The 27,488-nt window shown below is 51.2% G+C and overlaps 7 protein-coding genes across 7 annotated transcripts; 4 read left to right on the top strand and 3 right to left on the bottom strand.

Annotated features, from left to right (window-relative positions):
• Positions 1–2,774: 2,774 nt before the first annotated feature.
• On the bottom strand, positions 2,775–3,233 carry LOC307092899 (histone H2B type 1-C/E/F/G/I). The gene has a single exon (XM_079760452.1). It carries the CDS (start codon positions 3,198–3,200, stop codon positions 2,820–2,822), a length of 381 nt encoding a protein of 126 aa, XP_079616578.1. The 5' UTR covers positions 3,201–3,233; the 3' UTR covers positions 2,775–2,819.
• A 240-nt stretch (positions 3,234–3,473) lies between these two features.
• LOC307093516 (histone H2A type 1) lies at positions 3,474–3,972 on the top strand. Its single transcript, XM_079761684.1, has one exon. The coding sequence runs from the start codon at positions 3,525–3,527 to the stop codon at positions 3,915–3,917; it is 393 nt and encodes a 130-aa protein (XP_079617810.1). The 5' UTR covers positions 3,474–3,524; the 3' UTR covers positions 3,918–3,972.
• A 1,233-nt stretch (positions 3,973–5,205) lies between these two features.
• LOC307093853 (histone H3.1) lies at positions 5,206–5,719 on the top strand. The gene has a single exon (XM_079762149.1). The coding sequence runs from the start codon at positions 5,258–5,260 to the stop codon at positions 5,666–5,668; it is 411 nt and encodes a 136-aa protein (XP_079618275.1). The 5' UTR covers positions 5,206–5,257; the 3' UTR covers positions 5,669–5,719.
• Positions 5,720–10,925: 5,206 nt separating this feature from the next.
• LOC307093858 (histone H2B type 1-C/E/F/G/I-like) lies at positions 10,926–11,394 on the bottom strand. Its single transcript, XM_079762154.1, has one exon. It carries the CDS (start codon positions 11,346–11,348, stop codon positions 10,968–10,970), a length of 381 nt encoding a protein of 126 aa, XP_079618280.1. The 5' UTR covers positions 11,349–11,394; the 3' UTR covers positions 10,926–10,967.
• A 953-nt stretch (positions 11,395–12,347) lies between these two features.
• Positions 12,348–12,849, top strand: LOC307093184 (histone H3.1). Its single transcript, XM_079761048.1, has one exon. The coding sequence runs from the start codon at positions 12,392–12,394 to the stop codon at positions 12,800–12,802; it is 411 nt and encodes a 136-aa protein (XP_079617174.1). The 5' UTR covers positions 12,348–12,391; the 3' UTR covers positions 12,803–12,849.
• Positions 12,850–17,792: 4,943 nt separating this feature from the next.
• On the top strand, positions 17,793–18,364 carry LOC307092857 (histone H4). The gene has a single exon (XM_079760358.1). The coding sequence runs from the start codon at positions 17,808–17,810 to the stop codon at positions 18,117–18,119; it is 312 nt and encodes a 103-aa protein (XP_079616484.1). The 5' UTR covers positions 17,793–17,807; the 3' UTR covers positions 18,120–18,364.
• A 4,990-nt stretch (positions 18,365–23,354) lies between these two features.
• LOC307092856 (histone H4) lies at positions 23,355–23,765 on the bottom strand. The gene has a single exon (XM_079760357.1). The coding sequence runs from the start codon at positions 23,742–23,744 to the stop codon at positions 23,433–23,435; it is 312 nt and encodes a 103-aa protein (XP_079616483.1). The 5' UTR covers positions 23,745–23,765; the 3' UTR covers positions 23,355–23,432.
• Positions 23,766–27,488: the final 3,723 nt, after the last annotated feature.

Below are 27,488 nucleotides of genomic sequence, written 5' to 3' on the forward strand. Positions count from 1 at the left end.
GCCGTGGGCAGATCGCTCTGGGGACCCGGTGATGGATGCCATGTCCTCCCCAGATGCACCCACGCACCTCCCATGCTTCACGTACGACTCCAGGGGTTCCCAGGCTCCTGGAACCCACGCGGGGAACTCCGCTTCAGAGCCCCGTGTCCCAAGCTGGCTCCCCAGCTTCTGATTTGAGAAGATGGACCCCGAGAACACAGATCACGGCCTAATTCTGTTTTGGAAAAATTTACAAGTGGGCGGCCAACACCATCTCATCCAGGAGGCACCTGCTCTTTACAGCAGCACCCAGCCCGTTATCTGTACTCTGGTCCCGGGTGCCCCCAGGCACCCGCTCTCGGCGACCCCCCCCAGCCCCCACACACATGACTTGTAACCTGTAGTGAGTATCCCAGGCCTGTAATTCCTACTTCCCCACGTAATCTTTGCCCTTCTGCCCGATACGAACAGCTGGCTCATGGTGGGGGCAGAGCAGACTTTTGTGGATGACCAGCTGCGCTCCCAGACGGCCTGCGGGATTGGAATAAGCGCTCAGATAGCATGCAGCCCTCTTCCTGCTGAATGGGCTGACGTGGTGACAGGCAGCTCGGACCCCTTGGTGGTCCGGTTACAGAAGGAAGGGGTTTGCGCTGTTCACGCTGCCAGACAAGGAACCCTAATTGATGTCAAATGTTAGGAGGCTTTTTGGCCTCCTGCCCTGTTCCAGGCCTCGGGGCTCTGAGATCCAGTGGGACCACAGGCTGTAGCCACAGCTAATATCCGGGAGGACTCTGCCCTAAGACACTGTCCCGAGCTTTACCGGAAATCTTTTATTGATCACCCCAGCAAGGCCACGTGGTAGTTACTCATTTTATTCCCATTTTAGACGGAAGGTGATGCTCACAGAGGGTTGAAATAATTTGCCGGAACTTGGCATTCAAAGAGGCAGATGGGGCTGTGTCCTGCCTGGGGCATTTCCCCGTAGTCCATGCTTGTTCTTGTTGAATACTTCTGTTTTATTTACTACTAGTGGCCCGGTGCATGAAATTAATGCACATTAAAAGGGAATTAATTAGAGGAAATAATTTAATATTGCTACTTGCCCTTTCTCTATAATAGAAATGTCAGAAATGAAAGAAAATTAGTAAAACGTATATGAAAATCTTCCTCCTGTCAGAGTCTGTGGCATGCTGTGGGACCCAGAGCCAGCTGTCTGCCCACCTGCGTGCACCTCGAAATCGTGTGAGACCCAGACCCGGCTGGCACCACCCCTGTCAAGTCCCCCCGGGAGGGGGGGCACAGCCTCAGGTCCCCTGGCACACGCCGGGGCCTGAGGTCCCCCATGAAACCCCACCAAGGGGGGGATGTCCCTCCTGATTGCTCATTTCGGCTCATTACGGGATCCCTGCCTCCGCTGTGGGTGCAGCCATCTTGTGATGGTGTGATGGAGTGAGAGTCAATTTGCATATTACCTCTTTCTTACATAGGATTTTTGAAAAAAATTAAAAGCTATCCTGGCTTTTTTTTTTTTTAATAGACTAAAGTAAGAAAGGGATGAGGTCACTCACAACAGGCAAATGTTCTGTGAGCACAAAGTGTTTATCCTGGAAAGAGGCACACAATCAACATGTTGCCTGACAACAAGCATGTTTCCAAGCCTCTCGCTGAAAAGCAAACGCATCTCACAATGTGAACATATTCTCTTTTTACCGTGAATAAAGCAAGGACTCAGTTTTTTGTTTCTTTTTATGAACACCGTTTTTAAAAAATGTATTTTAAACATGCTTTGGAGGGGAAGAAATAAATGCCTTCATAACATGTGGGCCCCAGGGAGCTTTCTTCACAAAGTCCATTACAAACCCGAGTCATTACTGCATGTTCATAGGAATGTGCAATGGAGGCATTTGAAGGAAAGAGACGTGAAGCTCCAAGTTGCTCATAAGTAGAAAGTGAGCTCTTTAAGCTCGAATTCCCTCTGCCGTCGGCCACAATTCCTCCTTCACATCTGAGTTCTGAGGTTCGACTGGCTGCCAGGCGATCCTACATCCCCACCGTGATGTCTACTTTAAAGAAACTTTAGTCGGCCAGGCCACGTCTACTTTCCTTATTCTACCCATGTACTTCCCTTCCACGGTTTCCCCATTCCTGATATCCAGCCTCTTCCCTGAGAAAAAGCCTGACAAACACTGTGGAAACAATCCTCACAACTCGACCGATGAGCAAGGGGCCAGTACTCAACCCGAAATGGGAGATCCCGTCTGTGGTGATTGTAGGACAAGATCAGTGACAGGCTGGAACACACAAATGTTAAATCCTGTGAAACCTTAGAATAAAGTCCTAGGAGATGAAAACTTAAGGGAAAAAAAGCTCTGGACAAGGGTTAGGAACGCTGGGAGCCCTTAGGGCTTGAATGACACTGATCTGATCCAGAGAGGCAATCCAGGCGCCGCCCTGCAGGGGAATTCCAGGTAGTTGGAAAATTTACAAAAAACAGGAACTTCCTCCCCGCCCTCAGCAACTGCCGCGGTTCCTTACACCCTTGGATACTAACAGAATTTAAAACTCTACAGGATGCCAGACAATTCTGGACCTTCCCAAGACGAGCTATTTAGCTGCTAGAAACAACCCAGGAGTATTTTCTGTGAAAAACCAGACCTAGGCCACCTTTCCTTTGCAGTCTGCCACAGTAGCCAACATCCCAGTTGCCTAGATCACTTTTGCCCATAGGACAGGGGAGAAGCAAGTTTCTTGCCTTTGCACCGACTTTGGCGTTACAGATCTTTGAGACTTTGTGGGTGGCTCTGAAAAGAGCCTTTGGGTTCGACAGGGGCCACAGCGCCTCACTTGGAGCTGGTGTACTTGGTGACGGCCTTGGTGCCCTCGGACACGGCGTGCTTGGCCAGCTCGCCGGGCAGCAGCAGGCGCACGGCCGTCTGGATCTCCCGGGACGTGATGGTCGAGCGCTTGTTGTAATGCGCCAGGCGCGACGCCTCGCCCGCGATGCGCTCGAAGATGTCGTTGACGAAGGAGTTCATGATGCCCATGGCCTTGGACGAGATGCCGGTGTCGGGGTGCACCTGCTTGAGCACCTTGTACACGTACACCGAGTAGCTCTCCTTGCGGCTGCGCTTGCGCTTCTTGCCGTCCTTCTTCTGCGCCTTGGTCACCGCCTTCTTGGAGCCCTTCTTCGGGGCGGGGGCGGACTTCGCGGGCTCGGGCATGGTCGGGAGGAAGGACTCCTAAAACACTTAGGAAAGTAGAGAAACAATAAGACTGGGACGCACCGTGTCCCTTTTATATAGAGCCTCGTATGCAAATAAGGTGATACATTACAGTTCTGTGTCTGATTGGTGGCTATTCACAACAACGTCAAAAAAAAATGAGCTCTGTCCAATCAGAACGAAAGAATGCCAAATTTGCATTTTGACTGGTTAGGGTGAGGCCGCAGTCTTGAGCTGTGACACAGATATTTCGCGCCCAACAATGTTTATAAAAAGGGCCGCCCCTACTCTCTCACTACTTCCTGGGAAGTTTGAAAGCGCATCATGTCCGGACGCGGAAAGCAGGGCGGCAAGGCGCGCGCCAAGGCCAAGACGCGGTCGTCGCGGGCCGGGCTGCAGTTCCCCGTGGGCCGCGTGCACCGCCTGCTCCGCAAGGGCAACTACGCCGAGCGGGTCGGGGCGGGCGCGCCCGTGTACCTGGCGGCCGTGCTGGAGTACCTGACGGCCGAGATCCTGGAGCTGGCGGGCAACGCGGCCCGCGACAACAAGAAGACGCGCATCATCCCGCGCCACCTGCAGCTGGCCATCCGCAACGACGAGGAGCTCAACAAGCTGCTGGGCAAGGTGACCATCGCGCAGGGCGGCGTGCTGCCCAACATCCAGGCCGTGCTGCTGCCCAAGAAGACCGAGAGCCACCACAAGGCCAAGGGCAAGTAAACCAAGTGCTCACAACCTACTGCCTTTTGTTTTACCCAAAGGCTCTTTTCAGAGCCACCCACCTTCTCACTGAAAGGGCTTGCATTTGCTTTTTATTTAAAAATCTGCTTGAAAGTGGCTTTTACCGTGTTTCCTCAGTAGATGTCGGCAAACACCCCATAAGAGCGAAATTAACCAACCATTGAAAAGATACATTAAACGGACAAGTTAGCAGCCAAGTGGAAACAAAAGGTGTCAGGTTTCAGGTAATTAAGACAATCGGTGTAGCAATACCTCGAGGTTAAGACAAGAAATACATTGTATACAAAGACAATGTTTGGTGAAAGGTGACTAATTAAGTGCAAATGTAGTTAATGACCCGCCGCAATAAAACCACCTTTTCAGTCTCTTGTTGGGTAGTTTTGCATCTTAATAGGACAAATCACCTGTAGGTCTGTCTGCAACCCCGCTGGGCCTTAACCATTTGCAAATAGGAAAACAATATGTGGCCATAGTCATGCACTTTTCTTTTTAATTTTTCTTGTTTATAATATTACAGATACCCTTTTTCCGTTTCCACCCTCCTCATGTCCTTAGGCAGAACTTAACACAAGCTTCAGCGTTACTTTAAAAAGGCTCTTAGTAATCTTTGCATCATTTATACATTTGAGTATTTTTTAACTTTTATTTTATACAAGCCTTAGGTAAAAGTGTAAAACGTAGTGGAATGCTTTCTGTGAGGATGCTGATTAGTGGGTAATACATATATTAATGTAGTTACAACAGAAAATAAAATCACTTCAATTAATGGTCTTGTCTTGTTGCATTTAGGAAAAGTATATGAAAACAGGAAATGTAAAAATCTCCAAGTTCGGGGGTGGGGGAGGGACAGTCTAAGGTCAAATGTGGAAGTCAAGCAATTTATGTTGAAATCCGACTTCCTAAACTTGAATGAGGCAAAAACATGTCACTTAGCCAATCACATCTAGCGCGCGCCTTTTCAAACGGAACGTAGGAAAGGCAGGCTAAGCGCCAAAATTTACAATTCTTATCAAGCGAACAACATATGTCACTGTTGCCGGGATAACGCCAAAATATTGTGCAAGAGACGGTGTAAAGACGATAGAGGCGAAAGACGGTAGAAAATACTCTACTGAAAGTGTGCTTGGGAGGAAAAAGTTAATGTTCGGTCTTAATCACCGGAAGTCCCACCTATCCGGAAGTGTTTGCCGCTTGCAGTAACTTTAGTCTGAGACTTGATGGACAGATAACTGGTCCAATCAGAGCGGGTCTTGCCTTATATATAGTGTTGAGCTCCAGCTTTCTCACTCTTCCTCCAGGTTAACTTCTCGTCCTTTGCAATGGCTCGTACGAAGCAGACGGCGCGCAAGTCCACGGGCGGGAAGGCGCCCCGCAAGCAGCTGGCCACCAAGGCGGCCCGCAAGAGCGCGCCGGCCACGGGCGGCGTGAAGAAGCCGCACCGCTACCGGCCCGGCACCGTGGCGCTGCGCGAGATCCGGCGCTACCAGAAGTCCACGGAGCTGCTGATCCGCAAGCTGCCGTTCCAGCGCCTGGTGCGCGAGATCGCGCAGGACTTCAAGACCGACCTGCGCTTCCAGAGCTCGGCCGTGATGGCGCTGCAGGAGGCGTGCGAGGCCTACCTGGTGGGGCTGTTCGAGGACACCAACCTGTGCGCCATCCACGCCAAGCGCGTCACCATCATGCCCAAGGACATCCAGCTGGCGCGCCGCATCCGCGGGGAGAGGGCGTGAGCTCCATCCCACCCGCTTACACGGAAACCCAAAGGCTCTTTTCAGAGCCGCCTAGAGTCTCAATTGGAAGCGCTGTGGCCCAGGGGTTGGAATGTTAAGTTAGTTCCTGCCAGTTGTGCAGAACGCGTCTGTAGGCTCCGAATCCCCACCCTGCGCAGGTGAAACACTAATTAGGTGGTAATCTTAACGGGACGGTCAGACAATAGGTCCTCCCACAGAGGCCGGTCCCTAAGTCCCTGGGGCGATGCAGGGTTTGTGGCGTCGGTCCGGTTTCGCTCACATTAGCAATGGGGGCTCCTTGCCCGAGGCAACTGGGGAACAATGGCCTCTTCAGCGGGTAAGTAAGGAGCTTTGCACATCAAGGGAAACCCAGGTTCCAGGCCTCACCACGGAACTGGCTTCCCCGGAACTGACTTCACCCCCGACTCACAGGCTCTTTAGAGCTACCCATTTACTTAATCTTTTAAAACCCATTTCTATATATTAAGTTATATTCTTAATGTGTCTTGAGGTTTTTAAAATTGTTTGATTTGGGACATTGAGGTGATCTGTTTTCATGAGGGACTGGGCACACTTGCTCAGCTTGTCTACTGGGGGTGACGTGGGACTGTGGTTTTAGTTTCCTCTGATGTTTCAGATGCCCCCCCCCCCAGGCCTCTCTGGGGCTGCTTTGTACCCCACAAGTGAGTGGGTTGTGTGCAAAAGTTGTCCCTTGCTGGCTAGCGGGAAAGAGGATGTAAATGTGTTTCAGGTGTCCCAAGGGTGCGTGGCGATGGACCGAGTTGTTTCCTTGTGTTTTAAGATTGGAAGGGGCAGAAATAGTACGTGAAATTCGGATGATAGGGACACACATTGTGAAAGGCGAGGTTCTTGACCCACCAAACGTTGGATGGGGGGGGGGGGGGTGTGCTTTTTCCGTTGACCCCTCCTACAGCTTTGTTCCCATATGTTTGGTCATTGATCATTGGGAAACATGCTATCGGGACACCTTTGATCTTTGCTTTTTTAAAAAATATTTTTATTTCAGAGAGGAAGGGAGAGGGAGAAAGATAGAAACATCAATGATGAGAGAATCATTGCACAGCTACCTCCTGCACGCTCCCTATTGGGGATCAAGCCCACAATCAGGGCATGTGCCCCTGACACGAATTAAACCTGGGACCTTTCCTTCCACAGGCCAATGCTCTATCCACTGAAGAAAACCAGCTAGGGCTGATCTTTGCTTAAAAAAAAATGTTTTTATTGATTTCAGCAAGGCAGGGAGAGGGAGAGATAGAAATATCAACGATGAGAGAGAATCATTGATCCGCTGCCTCCTGCACACCCCACACCAGGGACCAAGCCCACAATCTGGGCATTTGCCCCAACCAGGAATTGAACCGTGACCTCCCGGTTCCCAGGCGGAGGCTCTATCACTGAGCTGCAGCAGCTGGGGTGAACCTTTGCTTTTTTTTTTTTTTTTTTATGTCGTTCCCATCTCAATGTACAGTTAGAAGTGAGGCAGCTTTGGTTTTCCTGTGAAATATTTAATATTTATCCTTTATTTGTCCTTTTTCACACAGAAAAATGAGGTCGTTGTTTATGCCCGTTGACAACCTGGATTTCTAATGAGCCTATTGGTGGCAGAACGGAAGGCTCTGTTGACAGTCTGGGGGAACATAGCAGCTTGGGCAATGCTTGGATCTTGCTAGAAATGTGGTCTCAGACCCACCCAGGCCCCTCAATGAACACGGTCCCCAGTTCTCCTGGGGTGATTCTCATGAATGCGTTTTAGGAACCTGTTCTTTAAATTGGTGCTTTTGGTCTCTTTGAGAAAGGCAGCCTTCTGTGAACTCTCAGCAGGAGTAAGCATTTGCAAATTGTATGTTTATTCCCGGCATAGAATGAGCTATTCTCTAAAGCAGTGACCCACAACAACGTGCACCTAAGGCAGTTTGACTTTATTACAGATCTGAGGTCTCAATGCTGACTGCTCATTAGAACTTGGTTTGTCTTCTTAAATGAGCTGAGGGAAAAAAAAAAGAAAGACAGGCTCGAGGCAGATAGGACTGGAGCTTCTGTATCAGATTGTTATACTTGGAAAGTATGTTAAAACAGTAGCGTGTTTTAATCACTACTTCGACTCCAAACTCAGTCTGACCCTGTCCACAGAAGGCATTGAGTCTGACCTTTCATTCTCATGCTGACTGCACCCAGCTGCGTATGCTCTCTAGCACTATTTACCGCAAAATGATAATTTAATTTTAACAAGAGTTGTATTATCTTACTTCCTCTCCCACAGAAACAAATCTTGTTGGTATTTATAATCCACTAGTGACCCGGTGCATGAAATTCATGCACATTAAGAGATTAATTAGAGGAAATATTTTAATATTGCTATTTGCCCTTTCTTTATAATAGAAGTATCAGAAATGAAAGAAAATTAGTAAAATGTATAGGAAAACCTTCCTCCTGTCAGAGTCTGGGGCTCACCACGGGACCCAAAGTCAAGTCCCTGCCCTCCTGCAGCGCCTCAAAATCTGGGGAGACCCAGACCCGGCCAGGTCCCCCACATTGGGCTAGATCCAGACGGAGCCAGTCCCACCCTTGTCAAGGCCTGACGGCGGGGGATATAGCCTCGGGTCTCCTGATGGGGGGCGTGGCCTGAGGTCCTCCATCAAGCCCCACCAGGTGAGGGGTGCAGCCTCAGGTTCCCCGACCCAGCACTGGGACAGGGGCACAGCCTCAGGTCTCCCATCAAGCCCCGCTGGGCGGGGGCACACCCTGAGTTCCCCTGACCCAGGACTAGGGGTGCACCTTGAGGTCCCCATCAAGCCCCGCTGGGTGTGGGGCACAGCCTAAGGTCAACTGTCAAGCCCCATGGGGGCGGGGCAAGGCATAGCCCAGGTCCCTGCTGATTGCTTGTTAAGGCTCCTTATGGGAATTTCCTGCATGGAATTCCCCCTTGCCGCAGCTGTGGGTGCAGCCATCTTTGTGACTGAGTGATGTTTAATTTGCATATTCCCTCTTTATTATATACTAGTGGCCTGGTGCATGAAATTCGTGCACATTAAAAGGGGATTAATTAGAGGAAATAATTTAATATTGCTATTTGCCCTTTTTCTATAATAGAAGTGTCAGAGATGAAAGAAAATTAGTAAAATGTATATGAAAACCTTCCTCCTGTCAGAGTCTGGGGCTCACTATGGGACCCAGAGTCAAGTGCCCGCCCACCCACATGCACCTCAAAATCACGTGAGACCCAGACCCGGCCGTGCCCTCCCCTCATTGGGCTCGATCCAGACCTGGCCAGTCCCACCCTTGTCCTGTCCCGCTGGGCAGGGGGCGTAGCCTCAGGTCCCCCAGCCTGGTGCCAGGATGGGGGGCATGGCCTGAGGTCCCCCAGCCAGACCAGGGCAGGGGATGTGCCTTGAGGTCCCCCGTCAAACCCTGCTGGGTGGGGGGCATGGCCTGAGGTCCTCCATCAAGCTCCGCCAGGTGGGGGGGGGGCGCAGACTCAGGTCCCCTACCAAGCCCGCTGGGCAGGGGGCGCGGCCTGAGTTCCCCTGACCCAGCACTGGGGGTGTACCTTGAGGTACCCTGTCAAGCTCCATTGGGGGGGGCATGGCCTGAGGTGCCCTGTCAACCCCCACGGGGGCTATGGGTGCAGCCATCTTTGTGACGGAGTGATGGTCAATTAGCATATTCCCTCTTTATTAGATAGGAGGATTTGCGTTGTACTGGAAAGTGTCCTTCTGAAGACTTAAGAATTCCCCAATGTTCCCTTTTGCCTTTAAACATGACCTGTGCTATGTCCCCTGACATTTATTTTATTTTCATTTCTTGTTTAGTAATTAAACCCCCCAACCTTCCTTTGCAGCGCGGTATGGCCATTATTTTTGGTCAATGGTATCTTATACCATCCCTCGGGGTTTCAAAAAAAAAATGGTGGGGGTATTCTCTTGCCCTTTTTTCTTCCTTCAAGACAATCTGAATGTGAGGGAGGGCTGTAGCTGGTGCCAACATCTTGGTCAGGGCAAGTGAAGAATGCCGAGAACCACAGGTGGGAGATCACCTTAATGCAATGGTGGCCTCAGAACCCACTGCCAGGCCGGCCATTTCCAAGGTGACGGAACAGAAAGGGTCACAGATCAATGGAAGTTCCCCGAGTTCCATGACTTAATCGCACTGAATGAATTTTAAAGGGACAGCCATAAAAAAGGGGAAAGAGATTGAGCAAGTTAACACATTTCAGATAAATTATACATTTGCAGCCACACTACTTGAATCCTTGGTTTCATGTTCCACATCTTTCTCCCTCCGTTTCCCTTGGACTGGAGAACCAGAGTTGAGGGAAGGGGCCTAGCTGACGGGAGGCTGTGCACTTGGCCCGGCATCTCTCCCAGAGCCAACATATTGCACCAAATAACCTCCATCTGTCCACTCCAGCCCATGCACTGAAATCTGCACTCTATACACTCTTTTGGTTAATCCCCCTCTCTGACTGTCTTCCTTTGTCATCTCTCTTACTCCATCTCCCAGAACTGCCTCCAGGGAACTAGGAAATGTAAGGTGAAGTCATGTCCGCTTTCGGCAACGCTACCCCCTTGTCTGGTCACCTTAAATGTCCAAATGAGATAGCGAGCCCGTTGAGGACACTGCTCTCTTCCTATTATCTGTCACTTTCTGAAACTGAATAGGGTCTCAAAGAAGTGAACTCAGTTTCCTAGTTTCTCCACGCAGCGCTCCAATGAGGGAAGGATCCCAGGCAGTCAGATCAGCACCAAGCCCACCTCACCCCCGTGACCCTACAGGAGAGCCCAACATTTCGGGTGTCTGTGTACTTGTTAATGGAGACGGGGCTGAAATTCCGCAGCTGAAACAGCATTGATTCTCAGCCCGTTCTACCAACAGGCCTTGTTCTTGGCCTGTTCCAGGTTTCCTTCTCATCTCCTTCCTCTTGTAAAACCTATTTCAACTTCAAAGTGTAAGTGGCCTATCACATAGCTACAGTTTCAAGTCCTCTTTAAAAAGACCTTCCTTTGGTTCCATAGCCCCCAGCCAATTCGTTATATGCCAGAAACTAACCTTAATCTCATCAAGCTGTACAGGATCTTAACAGCACAAACAATGACTTACAGAGTCGAAAAGCACACGACCCCTAAAAGAGGTTGCTTTATAGATGTTAACGTTCAATTTGTCCCATAATCTGTATGGAATTTCCTTAGAGATGAGAACAGTGCCCCGCATTAGAGCTCTTTATGTGAAAGTGTGGGTGGCTCTGAAAAGAGCCTTTGGGTTGGACAGGGGCCGCGGCGCCTCACTTGGAGCTGGTGTACTTGGTGACGGCCTTGGTGCCCTCGGACACGGCGTGCTTGGCCAGCTCGCCGGGCAGCAGCAGGCGCACGGCCGTCTGGATCTCCCGGGACGTGATGGTCGAGCGCTTGTTGTAATGCGCCAGGCGCGACGCCTCGCCCGCGATGCGCTCGAAGATGTCGTTGACGAAGGAGTTCATGATGCCCATGGCCTTGGACGAGATGCCGGTGTCGGGGTGCACCTGCTTGAGCACCTTGTACACGTACACCGAGTAGCTCTCCTTGCGGCTGCGCTTGCGCTTCTTGCCGTCCTTCTTCTGCGCCTTGGTCACCGCCTTCTTGGAGCCCTTCTTGGCGGCGGGCGCGGACTTGGCGGGCTCGGGCATGGTGCGGAGTTCTCAGACAGAAAACCAGCAGAATGAGTGCTGCTCTCAAGGTCGGACTATATTTGTAAGGCTTCTATGCAAATCAGGGCTTAATCCAAGACAGTCTCTGATTGGCTGAAATCATCCAATAGAGACCTTCAACGCAATCAAGGGGATTTCAAATTTTACTGTTAATGAGGAAGCCGCCCTGGGTGTTTTTTTTTCCCTCCTCCCTTAGAAAAGTTTCCTTATTCATAACAATGAAAACAATTAAATAAATGTCTTATCAATCGTATCTATTTGTGAATCTTGTCTCTCCCTCGATCCAGATCTAAACAGACAAAGGGTAATATAAATTCATGACGGTATGGTTTCCAGCCAAATTAGAGTCCGGGTTGCTAACGCTAGAAAAGAGCATCTAGATGTTAGCTGCACATTAAGTCTGCTCCAAATTATGCTGTTGGCATTCCCAGTTCGCTCTGGTCAAAGCCGGCAACGTTAAAGCTTTTTCAATTTTCAAAGAACTGTCTCACTTTCACAGCGGTGGGATTTTTCTGTTTCTTGGGGGGTACAGGAAAGAGATACCAGTGTTTGTTTGAAGGTTAGAAATGATGAAAGAGGGCGCTTGTGCTGCAGAAATCTAACAATTTTCAAGTCAGAAGCTTTTATAAAGGACCAAATTGTGCAAATTCAAACGCCCAGCTTTTGAGAAGGTGGAGAAACCCTGGAACTTTCACTTTCGTCTCCTCCCAAATGTAAATGAGAACAAGGGGATTAAGGAAATTGTCAAAGAGAAACAACAAAGCCAATTAAGGAAAGCGATCAATACCTTAAGTACAGGGTGGGTCTAGGGCGGGGAACTAAGTGAAAAGGTAACTGACCAACTTTCCTTTTTTTTTTTTTTTTTTAAATAGACCCGATAGCCAATCACAAGGCCCGTCACGTTACCAGAATTCGCGGCGCGGAATTTGAATATTCGGACCAATCAGGAGGAGATTGAGGTTATAAATAGGAGCGAGGACAAGAGAGGTTTCAGTTGCGAACTGTGTTTGCGATCAGTCCTCATGGCTCGTACGAAGCAAACAGCCCGCAAGTCCACGGGCGGGAAGGCGCCCCGCAAGCAGCTGGCCACCAAGGCGGCCCGCAAGAGCGCGCCGGCCACGGGCGGCGTGAAGAAGCCGCACCGCTACCGGCCCGGCACCGTGGCGCTGCGCGAGATCCGGCGCTACCAGAAGTCCACGGAGCTGCTGATCCGCAAGCTGCCGTTCCAGCGCCTGGTGCGCGAGATCGCGCAGGACTTCAAGACCGACCTGCGCTTCCAGAGCTCGGCCGTGATGGCGCTGCAGGAGGCGTGCGAGGCCTACCTGGTGGGGCTGTTCGAGGACACCAACCTGTGCGCCATCCACGCCAAGCGCGTCACCATCATGCCCAAGGACATCCAGCTCGCGCGCCGCATCCGCGGGGAGAGGGCGTGAGCTCCACCCCACCCGCTTACACGGACACCCAAAGGCTCTTTTCAGAGCCACCAAGACTTTCAATGGGAGAGCTGTATGCAAAACAGGGAATCTGTCCCTACAACTGTACAGCATCCAGGTGGGATAGGCACTGTGGCTGCCAAACTTGCCATTTACACCTGCGCCCCTCCTTGTCCCTGAGGCCGCCTTCCTGCATCTGTTCCTTCACTTATAGCTGCAGCCCCAGCCTAATGCGCGGCTGTTCTCTGGGTGAAATAGCTGTTTCCGCCCCAAATGAGGCCTGGAATGTTCGCTAAGCCCCAAACCAGAAATTCAGCGTTGCAGCCTGCACCCTCCTTCAGAAATATTGCCACTCATCCTGAAACCATGGTCCTTGCATAATCCTTACTTTGCTGGAATTCCTCAAACCGGGAGCCCACATCTTCCCGTTTTTCCTCCAGATGTAAGTTCTGTAACTCGGCCCATGCAGAGTTTTGGGTTTAGTACGGCTGGGAACATGAACCCATGGGACTTCCCAGCCTTGGGTGATAGATAAGCAATGGAGTCTGATCAGTCAATAGCTCCGCCCTGGAGTAAAACCAAATATCCGGCTGGAACCCAGCAGCTGGCATTCCCTGCAGTTTATCTAACAAGAGGCGCACATTGTTGGAACCAGTCCTCAGCTTCAGAACCCAGGATTCAGATTCAGGATCGTCGAACTGTCCAGTGCCTTCTGTTTCTACCTTGGAACAAACTTCCAAGCGCTACAGCCACACAATGTGATTTTCACGTGAATGTGGAAAGGGTTATTAGGCTATCAGTTATCATAGCGACACGAATACACCTTCAAGAATCGTAATTTTAAGGTGGAAGGCTGGAAATACAAACTTAAAACCAATGGGTTGTGGCGGGGTTAGGGGGAAGACACAACCCCTGTGCTTTTTAAAGTTTAAAAAAAACTTTACCAGTCGTCCTAAAGTGGAAACGGCTGTGTATCTTTCAGGGGAGAATGGTTATTACAGGGTGGAAAACAAAAAAAGAAAAAGGAGCCACAGACTACACCCGACAAGCTTGGGGAAGCGACAAGTTCGGGAAAGCGGGGAGGCCTGCAGAGGTGGAGTGTACCCACACAGGGCAATCTGACATTAAAACTTTGTAACTAAAAGCGATTGGTGGCGGGTAGTCAGGGCCCCAGCTGGGATCTTCCCTGACAAGGGTTAATTTTTACCTTCACTGAATCTGTCTATTGTCATTTTGCATCTAAGATAACCCACCTTTGGAAGTCAGGGTAATCCCCCCCACAGGCAGCGACCACAAATCCCATTATCTTTATTTTTATGGTGTTAATTGTTAACCATCCTATACTCACAAATTTCAAAGAAGTATGTGTCTATTTCTTTTACTTTGTATCCAATTCCAGAGGTTTCCCTGCTTTGCTTTCTCCCACCTCACTGATCTATCGCCAATGAATTTCATGTAACCACCTCACATCTCCCCCTTTGATTCTGTATGAATAAAATAAGTGGTAAAACCACCGTTTTTCCAGCGATTTCCTCAATCTGTTCAGCAGTTGCTTCCTGGCAATTCTCAGTTTGGCTCAAGATGAACATAAAAATTCTGTGCAGGTTTGAAAGTTTCTTACATTGACAGCACACATTCTCATACATCAATACAACTGGGTCCCACTGAGCAATCACAAGGGAAGCTGTTGGCAAATGGCTGGGTTTCAAGGGCATAGTGCTCCGTGGAAGAAAGAGCCCATTTCGCTTTTATATATATATATATATATATATATATATATATATATATATATATATATATATATATATTATTGATTTTTTACAAAGAGGAAGAGAGAGGGATAGAGTGTTAGAAACATCAACCTAGATCATAGGTTGATACTGAGCCACACCAGCCGGGCTGAAGAGACTATTTCAAAGGTTAACATATTGCATGATTCCATTTCACGCAGCATTCTCCAAATGGCAAAGCAGGACATGGATACCAAATTAGTGATTGCTCCAGGGCATGGGCGAGGCGGGTGAATGGGACTACAGAGGGGGAACATAAGGCGTTCCCTGGTGATGGTGGAAGTGTTTCTACATCACGGTGGCGGTTACATGACGATACAGCGCGTAAGATTGCACGGGGCTCTCTACACAATGGCCGAATGAGGGCATGCAAAACCCGTGAGGACTGAATCAGGCCTGTAGTCTAGAGCTGACAGTAATTTGCCAGTAATGTCAATTACTGGTTTTGATATTATAACGATATAGGATGTCTCCATTTGGTGAAACTGGGCTTAGGGACTGTATTTTTAATTAACGTTGTAAAATAAAATAAACCTGTACCATTTTTTGGGGGGGGTGGGGGGCAGTTGCTACTTTGTATTGCTTAGGATTCTATGGCTTGCTCAACAAATAAATGTGTGGGGTGTTTTTTTTCCATATAAACAACAGAGGGTGTTTTTTGTTTGTTTTTCTTCTGGCTGTGCCAGTGGTGACATGTCCATTTGGCTTAGATTTAGTTCATTTATGTTGGTATGTCATTTTGTAGATGTTGCTTCTCCGACCTCTAAAGTAAGCAAAGTTTCAATGTTTGATATTTGTAATGCCAAGTTTTCTGGTGGGGTCTGTTAGGTCAGAGGAATTCCAGAAGCCGATGCATGTAATTGATGGTGACGCAGATGACAGACTAGTGCACCAGGCAGATGGCGACAGAAATGCTGGTCCCTTCCTGGAACCCGTGACCAACCAGTGCTCCAGGCAAATGGTGGAGCAGATATTGGCTCCATTCCTGGAACCCCTGCCCTCGGCGGAAATTCCGCCCGCCCTCAGCTCACGGCCCTCCGCCCTCACCTGTTTAAAAAATTAGTGCCTCAGCTCCCGCCCAGCGCGACTTCCCCGGCCCCGCCCTCAGGACCGGTGAACCCCGCCCGGGAGTTTGAGATTAAACCTCCTTTTGACCGGTCTGGACTCTGTTCTCTGCCCCGCCAACCTCACAGGGTACTGGGCTGAGTTGGTCCATGGTGTTTAGGACAGTGTGCTTGGGACATCCTAGCTGTATGATGTTAAAGGACAAAAAATGCAGTTGTTGCTCAAGCTACACACCGGATTCCAAACCTAGATTTAACACCTGATCTAACTGCAGTTTCAGCCTCTCCTTGAAACATAATTTTAATCAACCAGTGGGGAATTTTCTGTTGAAGCACCAGTAAGGGAAGCAGTCACGTGGGCCTTCTCCACCCGCTTAGAGAAGTGGTTCCCAAAGTGGGGCACCCACCCCACGGAGGGGGCCATTGGAGAATGAGTTATTAAGTGATTTTTTATGGTTCTAGGGACCTCATATATAGTATATAAATATATATTCTGACCTATTTATGCATTTCAGTTGTTTCAAAAATTTATTTGCTATTTTTCATATCACTTCATATTATTATTATTTTTAAAAACAATTTCTTTGTGATTTCTTCCTCAGTACTCCAAACTGTCCTTTCGTTCTTTTATTTTTTTCTCTTTCATGGATGCCATGTTCTTTGGAAGCTTGTTTAGACCAACTTCATGGCCTTTTAGGCTTCCTTCACGTGGATAGAAGTTCACTTTTTGAATAATGAGAAGTATACGTGTGTGGGAGGAGGCCGAGGGCATTAGGATTTTAGAGATGCTTAAGTGGGGCGTGGCCAAGGAAGGGTTGGGAGCCCCTGCCTTGAGGGAGGAGTAATCTGCATGATAACAGTCCTCTCACTCTCTTCCCCCAAACAAAAGGTGAATCCTTGCTTTTCTTTTGTTAATAGCTCTCTTCCCCCATCCTTGTTCCTATAAAAAGTTTCCATTTGGTACCACCCCTCCGAGCACCTTTCGAGTAGTAAGCGGGGTGCTGCCTGACTCATGAATTGAGTAATAAACCAATTAGATTTTCAAATTTACTCTGTGTTTTTTACACAGTAACAACCATCTCTTGCTTTGAACATTCTGTTATATTGTAAGGGCATCATTTATATCCTTTTTTTTTTTTTAATATAGCAAAGGTGGAGATTTATTGAAGAACGAGTACAGACCCCCACATGGGCGGGGAGAGGGAAAGATTCCCACAGAATGGACTCCCACGCAGGGAGGGGGAAAGGGTCCCCATCATTTATATCTGAATGCTCTCATGCATTAGCTCGGCAATTTTTAAAGATGATGCAAACCTCTAGAAACGGCTGCATTTTTATTACTGTCACTTGCATACAATCACTTTCCCTAGCTTCCGCGTGTTTGACAGCTTTCCTGGGAATGGGATGAACCTGCCCCAGGAAAGGGCGAGCACCCCTCCACCGTCTGTCTCACGCGGAACAGGGCGCCAGCCCCTGGCGCCCACATTCTTTCCCTCCGGGACCCCTCCCTGGTTACACGGATGAGCTCCATTTGTTTAAGTGGAAGCGCACGGTCCAAGCTCGTGTTATGCTGGAAATGTCCTGAAATTCTGCATGTGCTTTAGTCCTGCCTGTATCACAAATATTCTGTCTTAAAAACAGAAGTCTGGGGGACATGAGTTTTGTCAGAGAACTATAAGCCAGGCATTGTTTCTTACAATAACTCAACTGCTGACTGACTGTTTTCCTTTGTGTGAAGGCCACCAAGTCCCAGTGTAACCAACAGGCCCATCACCGCCGACAGCGGCCGCCCGTGGATTCTGAGCCCACGCGGGTGGGTTGCTTGGCACCTTTTACCAACTCCTTTGTCTTTTGGGGTTTGAGCTTGTTTCCCTCCAGTGTGGGAATTTTCCCGGAATGCCCGTGGATGGATAAACCTTTAAGCTTATTGATTTCTTTCGTGTGCACGGCAGACACTCCTGTGCAGAATTTACTTTCTAAACATAGAAAACCTCCCCCGCGCTCGCATGAGGCTCCAGCTGCGGGGGCGGGGACTCGCGCGGTTTCCCGCCTCTTCCGGTCTCTCTGCTCCAATGAGGTCCGCCCCCTCGTTACTTAAGGGGCTGCAGCCGCCGGTGGTGGGACAAACGTCTCTGAGTTCACTCAGTCACCATGTCCGGTCGCGGCAAAGGCGGGAAGGGCCTGGGCAAGGGCGGCGCCAAGCGCCACCGCAAGGTGCTGCGCGACAACATCCAGGGCATCACCAAGCCCGCCATCCGGCGCCTGGCGCGGCGCGGCGGCGTCAAGCGCATCTCCGGGCTCATCTACGAGGAGACGCGCGGGGTGCTCAAGGTGTTCCTGGAGAACGTGATCCGCGACGCCGTCACCTACACGGAGCACGCCAAGCGCAAGACGGTCACGGCCATGGACGTGGTGTACGCGCTCAAGCGCCAGGGCCGCACCCTCTACGGCTTCGGCGGCTGAGCCCCACCGACTGGCTCCCGCCCCAAAACCAAAGGCCCTTTTCAGGGCCGCCCACCCCCTCGCGGAAGAGCTGAGCGCGGATTTTCGTGCTTTGTTTCGGGGAAACAGCCGGGCGTTGGGACACACGAGCGCTCCCCCCATCCCTAACCGGGTACAGTTCCCTGGAGCTGCCCTTTGGCCGAGCCCCGCGCTCCAGGCGCTGTTTGGGGAGGAGCGGCGCCCGGAAGCCCTCCGACTGCTTAGCTTGTTGCTGCGAGTCCCAGGGAAGCGCAAATTGTGAGCATGTGAGGCTGCAACCTCCTGCCCACAGGAGCTCCGATCGGATAAAAAAAATTCCAGTAAAATTGCTTGTGTGTTGGACCTGGGCCGGCAGGTAGGTCTGGCACTTTGGGCCCCCCCCGCCCCCCCCGCTTCCTCCCGGGCATCGCGCCGTCACCCCTCCAGCCCCGTGGGCTTCGGTTTCAATGGATCTAAACGGGGCGGTTCTCAGTCCGGACCCTCCCTGAGCCCGGGGCCCAGCAGCTTGTGCGTCACTTTCACCCTCAATGGCCGGCGCTCTGGCTCGGGGCCTAACAGCCTGGAGGCCTCGCTGTGCATCCGGGGAGGAGGGCTCCCCCGCGCGGCCACAGGCTCTGCCTCCCCCTCCCCTCCCCCCTCCCCCCAACTTCCCTCCGCTCAGCCTCCCGCCCTCCTCCCCCCTCCCTCCCTCCCCCCTCCCCCAGCTCCCCGCCGAGCCGCGGCCTGAGCGCGGGGCCAGGAGGGCCAAGTCCCCCGTCTCCACCCGCCGTGTCTTTCCCCACCGAAGGCCCTTCTCAGGGCCGCCCACTCCCTCCCGTGCTCGAGTGGCTGCGGACACGTTCTCTCGTGTTTGGTGTCAGCGGGGCCTTAACCTGTAGCGGGAACTTCAGGCCCAAATGGCGGCCCCTCCGCGAGCGGCCTCCGCCGGTCTGAGCGCAGGGACCCAGGGGCGGCGGCGCCCGCGGCCCATCGGGAGGGAGCGGGGACTCGGGCGGGGGGAGCGGGGACTCGGGCGGGGGGCGCGGGGAGCACGGGGCGCAGGCCGGAAAGAGAAAGTAAACGGGCGGGTGGGGGGGGGGGGCTGCAAGTCCTGAACCCTCCGTGGAGGAGAGTCAGCCGTGGGGTCCCAGCTCTCTCCCTGCAGGGACCCGCCCGCCCGCATCCCCTTGGGAAAGGAGCAGTTACGGGCCGGGGTGGGGGTGGCGAGGGGCTCCGGAGGCGCCGCTGAGCTCGCTTTCACCCGGTGGCGATGGGGGCGGGGGTGATGGAGGTGGAGGTGGGGGTGGTGGGGGCGGGGGTGGCGGGTTAGATGAACGTGTCTGTGAACTAGCAGCCGGGAGGGCGCTGCCGCCGCCCGCGGGAACCCGGACGATTAAAGTAACAATCGCCGGGCGCCGGGGCGTTGGTTCCTGATGTTTCCATGGAACTGGGACCGGCTGACCTCCATTCTCTCCATTCTCAGGCCGCCCGCCCTCAGCCCGAGGCCAGGCGGCTGCTGGGTCACCGCCGAGGAGACGAGGGCCCGGCTTCTAACCCGCGGGTCTAACCTGGCGCCGGGCGCTCGCCGTCCGTCTGTGAGCGCGGGGCGCCCTCCAGCGGCCGCAGGTTCTCGGCCTCCCCGCCCCCCCCCCCCCCCCCCACCCCGCCTCCAGCTCCTCTTCCTGCTGCGACTCTTGCCCGCTTAGGCAGGAAGATTTCTCTCCTCCTTTTTTATTGTGCACCATTCAAACACTACAATACGTTTATATAGATTTATTAAAAGTGTGTTATATTGGTAAGTCAGCCAACTAAATAATTTGTATTTTTATTTAATGCTTGAGAAAAACATATATTTTTAATTTTTATAGACAACTATTTATTTTTGGTTTTAAATCTCAATATCCTTTATTCCATTTAGTTTATTTGGTAAATGATGCCAACATTGACCCTCCAGGTGGAGAAGCCGTAGCAGGTGAGGACGGATAAACAAAGATCCCACAAGCAGGAGGACGAAAAAGAGGCGGAACAAAGGCAGAGACGACTGTTTTTAACAGAGACTGGAGTTTATCATGTGCACAAGTCCTGCCCGCCATCTGGGAAAATTCTGTCTGCATAAAACAGTGTAGACTTTGTTTAGGTCTTCCCGAGAAGAGATAAAACAAAGAACTTACATACTTATAAGCACAGCCCAAGGACTGGGGGAAGTGAAGACGGGGGTGGGGGTGTTAGGGGCTGGGAGGAGAGGGTAAGGGGGGCGATGTGAGATATCTGTAATATTATTAACAATAAAAAATATATTTTAACCGGTTAACTGCCATGCGTCCAAAATGAAAACCATCCCCACATGCCACGGTATTTTAAATTTAAGAAATCAATTTGCAATGAATATTATAAAAATAAATATATTACTCATGATTTGGGTGTTCTTGAATATTTTCAGTTGAAAATTCTCACAGAAAAGGATTGTAAAGTTGGTCTATAGACACTTATGGCAGGCAAATGATTGAAAAACAGTATATATTAAAGAGACAGTTTTTGTATTTTCATATAGAAATGGTGTCCCAGAATTCAAACTAGCAGGTTTGTACTGTATAGTTATTTGCTCTGCCATAAAGAGCTATAGTGGAGGTAAGTTTGGTATATTTCCTGAGAAAAGCATCGACGGCTTAAGAGAAGAACTGCTGCCTGGTCGCTCTGCTGATGGGCCTTTCCCTGACTCTGGAGGAAATACGGAATCGGCAGTTCCACCGACACCGGGTGGACAGGGCCGTGTGGGGACAGACGTCCAGGAGTGTCCTTTCTCCCACGTCTGGTCTCCAGATAAAGGTGGGGAGGGCCTGCCAAGGCCACATAATGTATTTTCCACCCGAAAGGCGAGGAACGGGTAACGAGTCATTCATTGCACGGTGTTCGGCCCTCAGAGAAGATCTCGGATGTTTCCGTCTCCTCTTCTGTATGTGCTACTTGGATAAAAGAGACACAGAGGGACAGTTCTAAGGTACAAGTGTGCACACATTAGGCTCATGTAATACTCCAAGGAGCCCGGAGAGACACATCAGCATTATGACCTCAATGTAAGAAATGGCACGGAGGCCCAGGCTGTATAAACGATGTGTGTGCCCACAGTGGAGCTGAGGTGTGAGGCCAGGGGGTCTGGCCCCAGGGAGCCTGGCCTCTTTTCTGCAAAGACCTCGGGGAACAGGGCTCAGGGCTCTCCGTACTACCTTCTGTGGTTGTGGGGAGGCATTTCTTACATGTTCTGTTGCCTTTGCAGGGAAGGCAGATTTTACCTCTACCCTCCTGGGTCCTTGGCTGGGCCTGAGAATTAAATTGACATGAAACTGAAGGGTTCCCCCCTATGTGGCTCAGAAGTTGAGCATCCACCTATGAACCAGGAGTCAGGATTCGATTTCCGGTCAGGGCACACGCCCAGGTTGCAGGCTAGATCCCTAGTCTGGGTTGTGCAGGAGGCAGCTGATCAATGATTCTCTGTCATCATTGATGTTTCTACCTCTCCCTTCATCTCTGAAATCAATAAGAATATAATTAAAAAATAAAACTGAAGGGGAGCAGAATAGGCTGCTGCAAAATGTGCCATTTGTCATGTGAATTATTTTGGTCTCCAGGCAAAGACCCAGAGGACTCAGGAAAACCTTCTCTGCCTAGAAGAATTTAGACATGGGCAATAGCATGGTGAAGACCTGGGGGTGGGGCTAGGGGCTGGGAGGAGGGGGTCAAGGGAGGGAAAATGGGAGATGTCTGTAATATTATCAACTAGCAAGTTTGTACTGTATAGTTATTTGCTCTGCCATAAAGAACTATAGTGGAGGTAAGTTTGGTGGTATATTTCCTGAGAAAAGTATCGATGGCAGCTTTAATATATTTAATAAAAATATATTAAAAAACATTAAAAAAAAGAATTTAGATAGCGGGCCTGTCCCAGAAAGGGAGCTATGAGCAGAGTTAACTTTGACCTGGATGACCCCTGGGTGACCTTAGTGGAGGACAGGGCAACCCCCTGAGAACCAAACATCTGCTCTTTCCTTCCTGGGAGTCCCCCCTCCCCTTTGCAGCCCCAGCCCCCTCCCCCCTCATCCCTCAGCTCAGGATGGCAGACAATCCTCAACGGCCTTTGGGGCTTGTATTCTTTGGAGCTCTTGTATGTACAACATAAAAGCCGCTTTTCTCCTGTTATTCTGTCTTCTGGGGATTTGATTATGAGATCAGCCAAGAACGCCGAAGGGAAGACGGGAAACTACACACATGGAGGAGGAGGAGCCAGGAGAGGAACCGTGAACCCTGGCTTGTCACTGTAGGCAGAACGGGTTCACCAACTAACAATGTCCAGCCACGTTACCGCCAGTGGAAGGTGCACAGACGGGCGCGGTCCCCATAATGCTGTTTTCACTGTGGGTTTAAGGGGCACAAATGGAAGTCCGCAGGGAGGGAAGGATTTGGGTCGCAGGTGGGAGGGGGCGCAGGGGGTGGCCCAAAGGCTCCTTCTGCCTAGAAAAATGAAGGACACACTCAGGGGAGGAGGCGGTAGGTTGAACACATTAAGGAGCGTTTAATGGTCAAAATTTTGGAAATGAAGCAGCCAGATGAGCAATGACCCACGTCACGCTCGAGTTCACGTCCTCAGGAATGCACTAAGGCAGACATGTCCTTTCGCAGCTGTGATTGTTGCACTCACCAGCCTGGCTCTACCCACAGCTTTGGTGGCGTTTCCTGCAGGCCGGTGAGTGGAGTCCAGGCGCCCCCTACAGGACGCCAGGTGCCAGGTCAGGGGAACCTTCAGGGAAAGTGAATGTTCGTGCTCCCGGATTACAATGAAACAAATTAGTCACATTCAACCCGGGAACGGCTGCCATTCACGGCAATTTGCTCAAGGGGGTAGCCTACCGGGGAGTTCCCTAGCGCGAGGGCCCCAACCCGCTTTGTTCTTTGGGGCCATTTGAGAGGCGCCATTTTAAGCCAGGATCACCCCAAATGGCCCCCAAGACAAAACCGCCCGACTTTTCCAAGAACTCATTAAAAGTTGTGGCCGAATCGACCTATGAGCCAGGGGGTCAGAGTCAGGGCACATCCCGGGTTGGGGGGGCTCTCCGCCCGTGTGGGGAGCGCAGGGGGCAGATCAATGGTTCTCACTGGCGTTTCTATTTCCCCTTCCTCTCTGGATTTAATAAACTATTTTAACTACAGCACAACACTGACAAGTTACCTTGAGGCTCGATGGTGGCTCACAGCCCTTCCGAGAGGGGGTGGGCGGCCCTGAAAAGGGCCTTTGGTTCTGGGGCGGGAGCCAGTCGGTGGGGCTCAGCCGCCGAAGCCGTAGAGGGTGCGGCCCTGGCGCTTGAGCGCGTACACCACGTCCATGGCCGTGACCGTCTTGCGCTTGGCGTGCTCCGTGTAGGTGACGGCGTCGCGGATCACGTTCTCCAGGAACACCTTGAGCACCCCGCGCGTCTCCTCGTAGATGAGCCCGGAGATGCGCTTGACGCCGCCGCGCCGCGCCAGGCGCCGGATGGCGGGCTTGGTGATGCCCTGGATGTTGTCGCGCAGCACCTTGCGGTGGCGCTTGGCGCCGCCCTTGCCCAGGCCCTTCCCGCCTTTGCCGCGTCCGGACATGGTGAGGAGAGAAGACCGATCACAACGCCGTACCCAGCGCCGGCCGCAGCCCCTTATATACCCGGCGGCGGGCGTGTCAGGGAGCGGAGCGCGCAGGGGGCGGGGAAACGCGCGCCGCCGCTGACTCTCCTGCTGCCCCGCGGGGCGCAGAGGCCGGTTCCTGTGGCCTCCAGGCCGGCGCTGTGCGCAGTCGCAGGGACTGGCTTTGCACACGTGTCCTGGCCACTGAGACCCTTTAGGAGAAGGAGGCGATAACGCCGCCCTTTTCTGCAAAAGGGAGCGATACCAGGACAAACTCATTTCTTAAAGGCGAAGCAGTTGGTGTGGATCTGACAACTCTGGCGGTTCTCAGTGGACGTGGCCGCACGTGGGACGGCCGCGTCTGCGGAGCCCAGCGATATGCATTGGCGTGCAGCCGTCCTAAGGGGGAGATCCCGGGAGGGGGCCCACGTTCATGGGATCTCCACTCTTCGCTCCCATTTGTGAAGCACTATTTGCGCCGTGAAAAGGAATAAACCTTGCGGGGAAGGGAGGGTAGTGGAGGAAAAAAAGGCATTGTTACTATTTTTTCTTAAGGGAGAAACCCAGACTTGGAGCGTGCTTTTGGGGTTAGAACAAGTCTGCGACCCCGGCCTTGTGTGACCTCGCTACCGACCACTGGTCTATGCGGCGCCAGTAAAGAACTGGAGGTGCGCCGTGTGGAGTAAAAGTTTGGAAAGTAACAAAATTAACAAAAACGACACTAATGAACACTGCGCAGTCCTGTCCAAGTAAAAAGAAGAACCCACGTGGTGTTCTGTACACAGATGACAGGCCGCCACGTGCGACAGGCAAAGCCAGGCAGTCACAGGAGCGCCTTCCGTGGACCACGGGGCGACGGCAAACACCCCTTCTCCGCGGAGCTTACCACAGACGCAGCCAGAAGGTGAGCCGTTTCCTCCAACCGCAGACTTCCACTGAGATCGCCACCCTCTCCTCGCTGAGAAATCACAAAACAGGACGCGGTGATCGATTGACAGGTGGACAGATTGATTGATTCTGCAAGGAGCAGAGAAAAGGGAGCTCAGGAGCAGGTCAGCCTGAACCAGATCCTCGTGCTCCCGGCCTCCCCGAGCTCCCGGCCTCCCCGAGCTCCCGGCCTCCCCGTGCTCCCGGCCTCCCCGTGCTCCCGGCCTCCCTGTCCTCCCGGCCTCCCCGTGCTCCCGGCCTCCCCGTGCTCCCAGCCTCCCTGTCCTCCCGGCCTCCCCGTGCTCCCGGCCTCCCCGTGCTCCCGGCCTCCCCGTGCTCCCGGCCCGGTGCTCTCGGCCTCGGACTGGTCGTGATGGGTGGAGCAGTTGTGGGATCGCATTAGCTTCACCTGGGAGCTTGTCAGACTTAGAGAATTTCAGGCCCAGGCCCAGCCCTGCATACGGAACAGATAGAGGCCTTTTTAACAAGATCTCCAAGTGGGTGGTAAGAGCATTCAATCCTGAAGAGGTGCTGAAGGCCCTGCTGCCCTACACCAGGCACAGGCCACATGTGCTTATCTAAATTTAAAGTCATTAAACTGCCCTGACTGGGATCAAACCCACAACCTGGGTGTATTGGGATAATGGGCGCTGCTCTTACCACTGAGTTACCCAGCCAGGGCACATTCAGGAAGCAACCAATGAATGAATAAAGGAGTGGAACAACAATTGGTGTTTCCCTGTTCTCTCTCCCTTCCTCTCTCTCTCACAAAATCATTCAATATTTTTTAAATTAATTAAACTTACATAAAACTAAAAATTAACTTCTTCAGTTACTGAGCCACAGGTAAGGCCTACTAACTACATATAGGTAGTGGCCACCTATTAATATAGCTACATCATTGCCATAAGCTATACTGGGCTGTTCTATGATAGATAATTTCTTCTGAACTAGTGCAGACTGGGAAAGGGAAGGTCGTGGGCACCTGAGATTGGAGTATTTTTGAGGTCCGCTAGAAATTAGCCAACTTCTGGGTGTACCAGATACTACAGCTATAGAGACCTGTAAGAAGGAAACTTCAAGTTTGAGAGAGGAGCCCGTTTGAGGAAATAACATTAATAAGACATCGTTGTGCTTGGAGGGGAGTTTCATGTGGGAGAGTGTCCTCAGAGGAGACCATCTGAAAGGGAATGAAAATAGATGTGACTTCTCAGGGCTCCTCCGAACACATTTTATTCTAACGCAGAGCCCTATCTGCTCTACAGCCTTATCTTTCCTTTGCCCTTTTTTGGTATTTATTCAACGCAGCCACTTTTGCCCTCAAGCCTTTGCAGTTCACTGAAATTTGGCACCACCTGTACCTCTCACCATCATTCACTGCGGTGAGAGGGGGTGTCACACTGCAATGGAGAGAACGTGAAGTCACAGGTGAGAGATCCATCACTTACCTGTCGTTCCTCTCAGCGACTTTTTACATCTATAAAGTAAATGGTTCACATCAGGACTGTGGACAATCCACTGTTTTAAGATGTTTGCAGATCTAGGGTTCAAGAGTAAAAGAACCACCTTTTGGTAGGCTACCAAAATAACAGGGGAAAGGTTTCAAGTTGACAGTCCCCTGGGATATAATCCGGCTTTCAAGAACTCCCCACCCCCCAGGGATACAGTCCCAGGGAGGAGAAGAGCCTGGCCTCAAGCAATAGCAGGAACTGTACGCAGTGCGGTCCCACCCTCCTGTACACACCTGGGGAAGCGATCTTCCCGTGAAAGCAATGGTCTCAATGATTGCCCTCCAGGCAGGGATCAGCTACAGTGAAGGAAAAGGCCCTCCGGCCCAGTGTCTTCTCGCTTATTCGTGGCCTAAATAACCACGGGCTCCAGGGAGAGTTGCCCATGAATGAAATGGGGACTTCTGCTGTAGAAAATACTTTTCACTTATCTTATATCAAGCATATGTAGCTTAGAGAACAATTCCAACCATTTTCAACAACTGATAGGATGACTACAATGAAGACCCAAATAGGATACTTTTAAAAATATGAGTTTTAATTGTATCGTTAGGTGTAGATAATATTGAGCTCTAGATTGAACAGGAAAAGAGACTATTTAATGGTTAGGTCTGATCAAATAATCGTATCTAGATCCCCTCCCCTGGGAACTGACCCTTAGGCCACATCACACCCTGCATGCCCTTTCGCTAAGACCAGGTGCCACTTGCTAAGACCATTATCTCTCCCCTCCTGACTTCCCCAAGATTCAGATCCACCCAGGAATTCTCTGCCCAGAACAAGCCTGCCTAGAGTGCTTCACGGTAAAACCTCTGACTCCCCATCCCTGGGTGCTGGCGCCATTTTGGGGCTCAGCTCATCTTGTATCCAGATGACCCAGTACGTTTATCATCCCTTACCACTGTCAGCCTCAGGCATTCCTGCTTTGACAACCCAAATGTTAATGTTTGTGATAATAGCTATTGGCAATGATGCTGTCGAAGGTAACAACCCTTCCTCTAGACACCCTTAAAATTCCTGCCTCGGGAGACTGAGAGTGCCCGGGTCCCAAACCTATAAGCGTCCCTGATTGTACACAGTGTTTGTATAACATGGTTTCAAGTCCCAGAGACTTGGTACCAGTCAGTGCCTGCCAATCAATGACTATATAAAATCAAGCCAAGTGATTTTTATGAAACTAACTGTGGCATCTTTAAAGTGGAATATTTTGTCTTGGATTTATATGAGAAAGCTCTCAAATCACATAGAATCTAGGCCAGAATGACTAGATTTTTGGAGGTAGGGGGAT

This window comes from Cnephaeus nilssonii (genome assembly GCF_951640355.1).
Source record: "Cnephaeus nilssonii genome assembly, chromosome: 21".
NCBI lineage: Eukaryota > Metazoa > Chordata > Mammalia > Chiroptera > Vespertilionidae > Cnephaeus > Cnephaeus nilssonii.

Bases quoted from the DNA above. Each gene is read 5' to 3' on its own strand.
- LOC307092899 (XM_079760452.1), bottom strand. From the start codon at position 3,200: ATGCCCGAGCCCGCGAAGTCCGCCCCCGCCCCGAAGAAGGGCTCCAAG.
- LOC307093516 (XM_079761684.1), top strand. From the start codon at position 3,525: ATGTCCGGACGCGGAAAGCAGGGCGGCAAGGCGCGCGCCAAGGCCAAG.
- LOC307093853 (XM_079762149.1), top strand. From the start codon at position 5,258: ATGGCTCGTACGAAGCAGACGGCGCGCAAGTCCACGGGCGGGAAGGCG.
- LOC307093858 (XM_079762154.1), bottom strand. From the start codon at position 11,348: ATGCCCGAGCCCGCCAAGTCCGCGCCCGCCGCCAAGAAGGGCTCCAAG.
- LOC307093184 (XM_079761048.1), top strand. From the start codon at position 12,392: ATGGCTCGTACGAAGCAAACAGCCCGCAAGTCCACGGGCGGGAAGGCG.
- LOC307092857 (XM_079760358.1), top strand. From the start codon at position 17,808: ATGTCCGGTCGCGGCAAAGGCGGGAAGGGCCTGGGCAAGGGCGGCGCC.
- LOC307092856 (XM_079760357.1), bottom strand. From the start codon at position 23,744: ATGTCCGGACGCGGCAAAGGCGGGAAGGGCCTGGGCAAGGGCGGCGCC.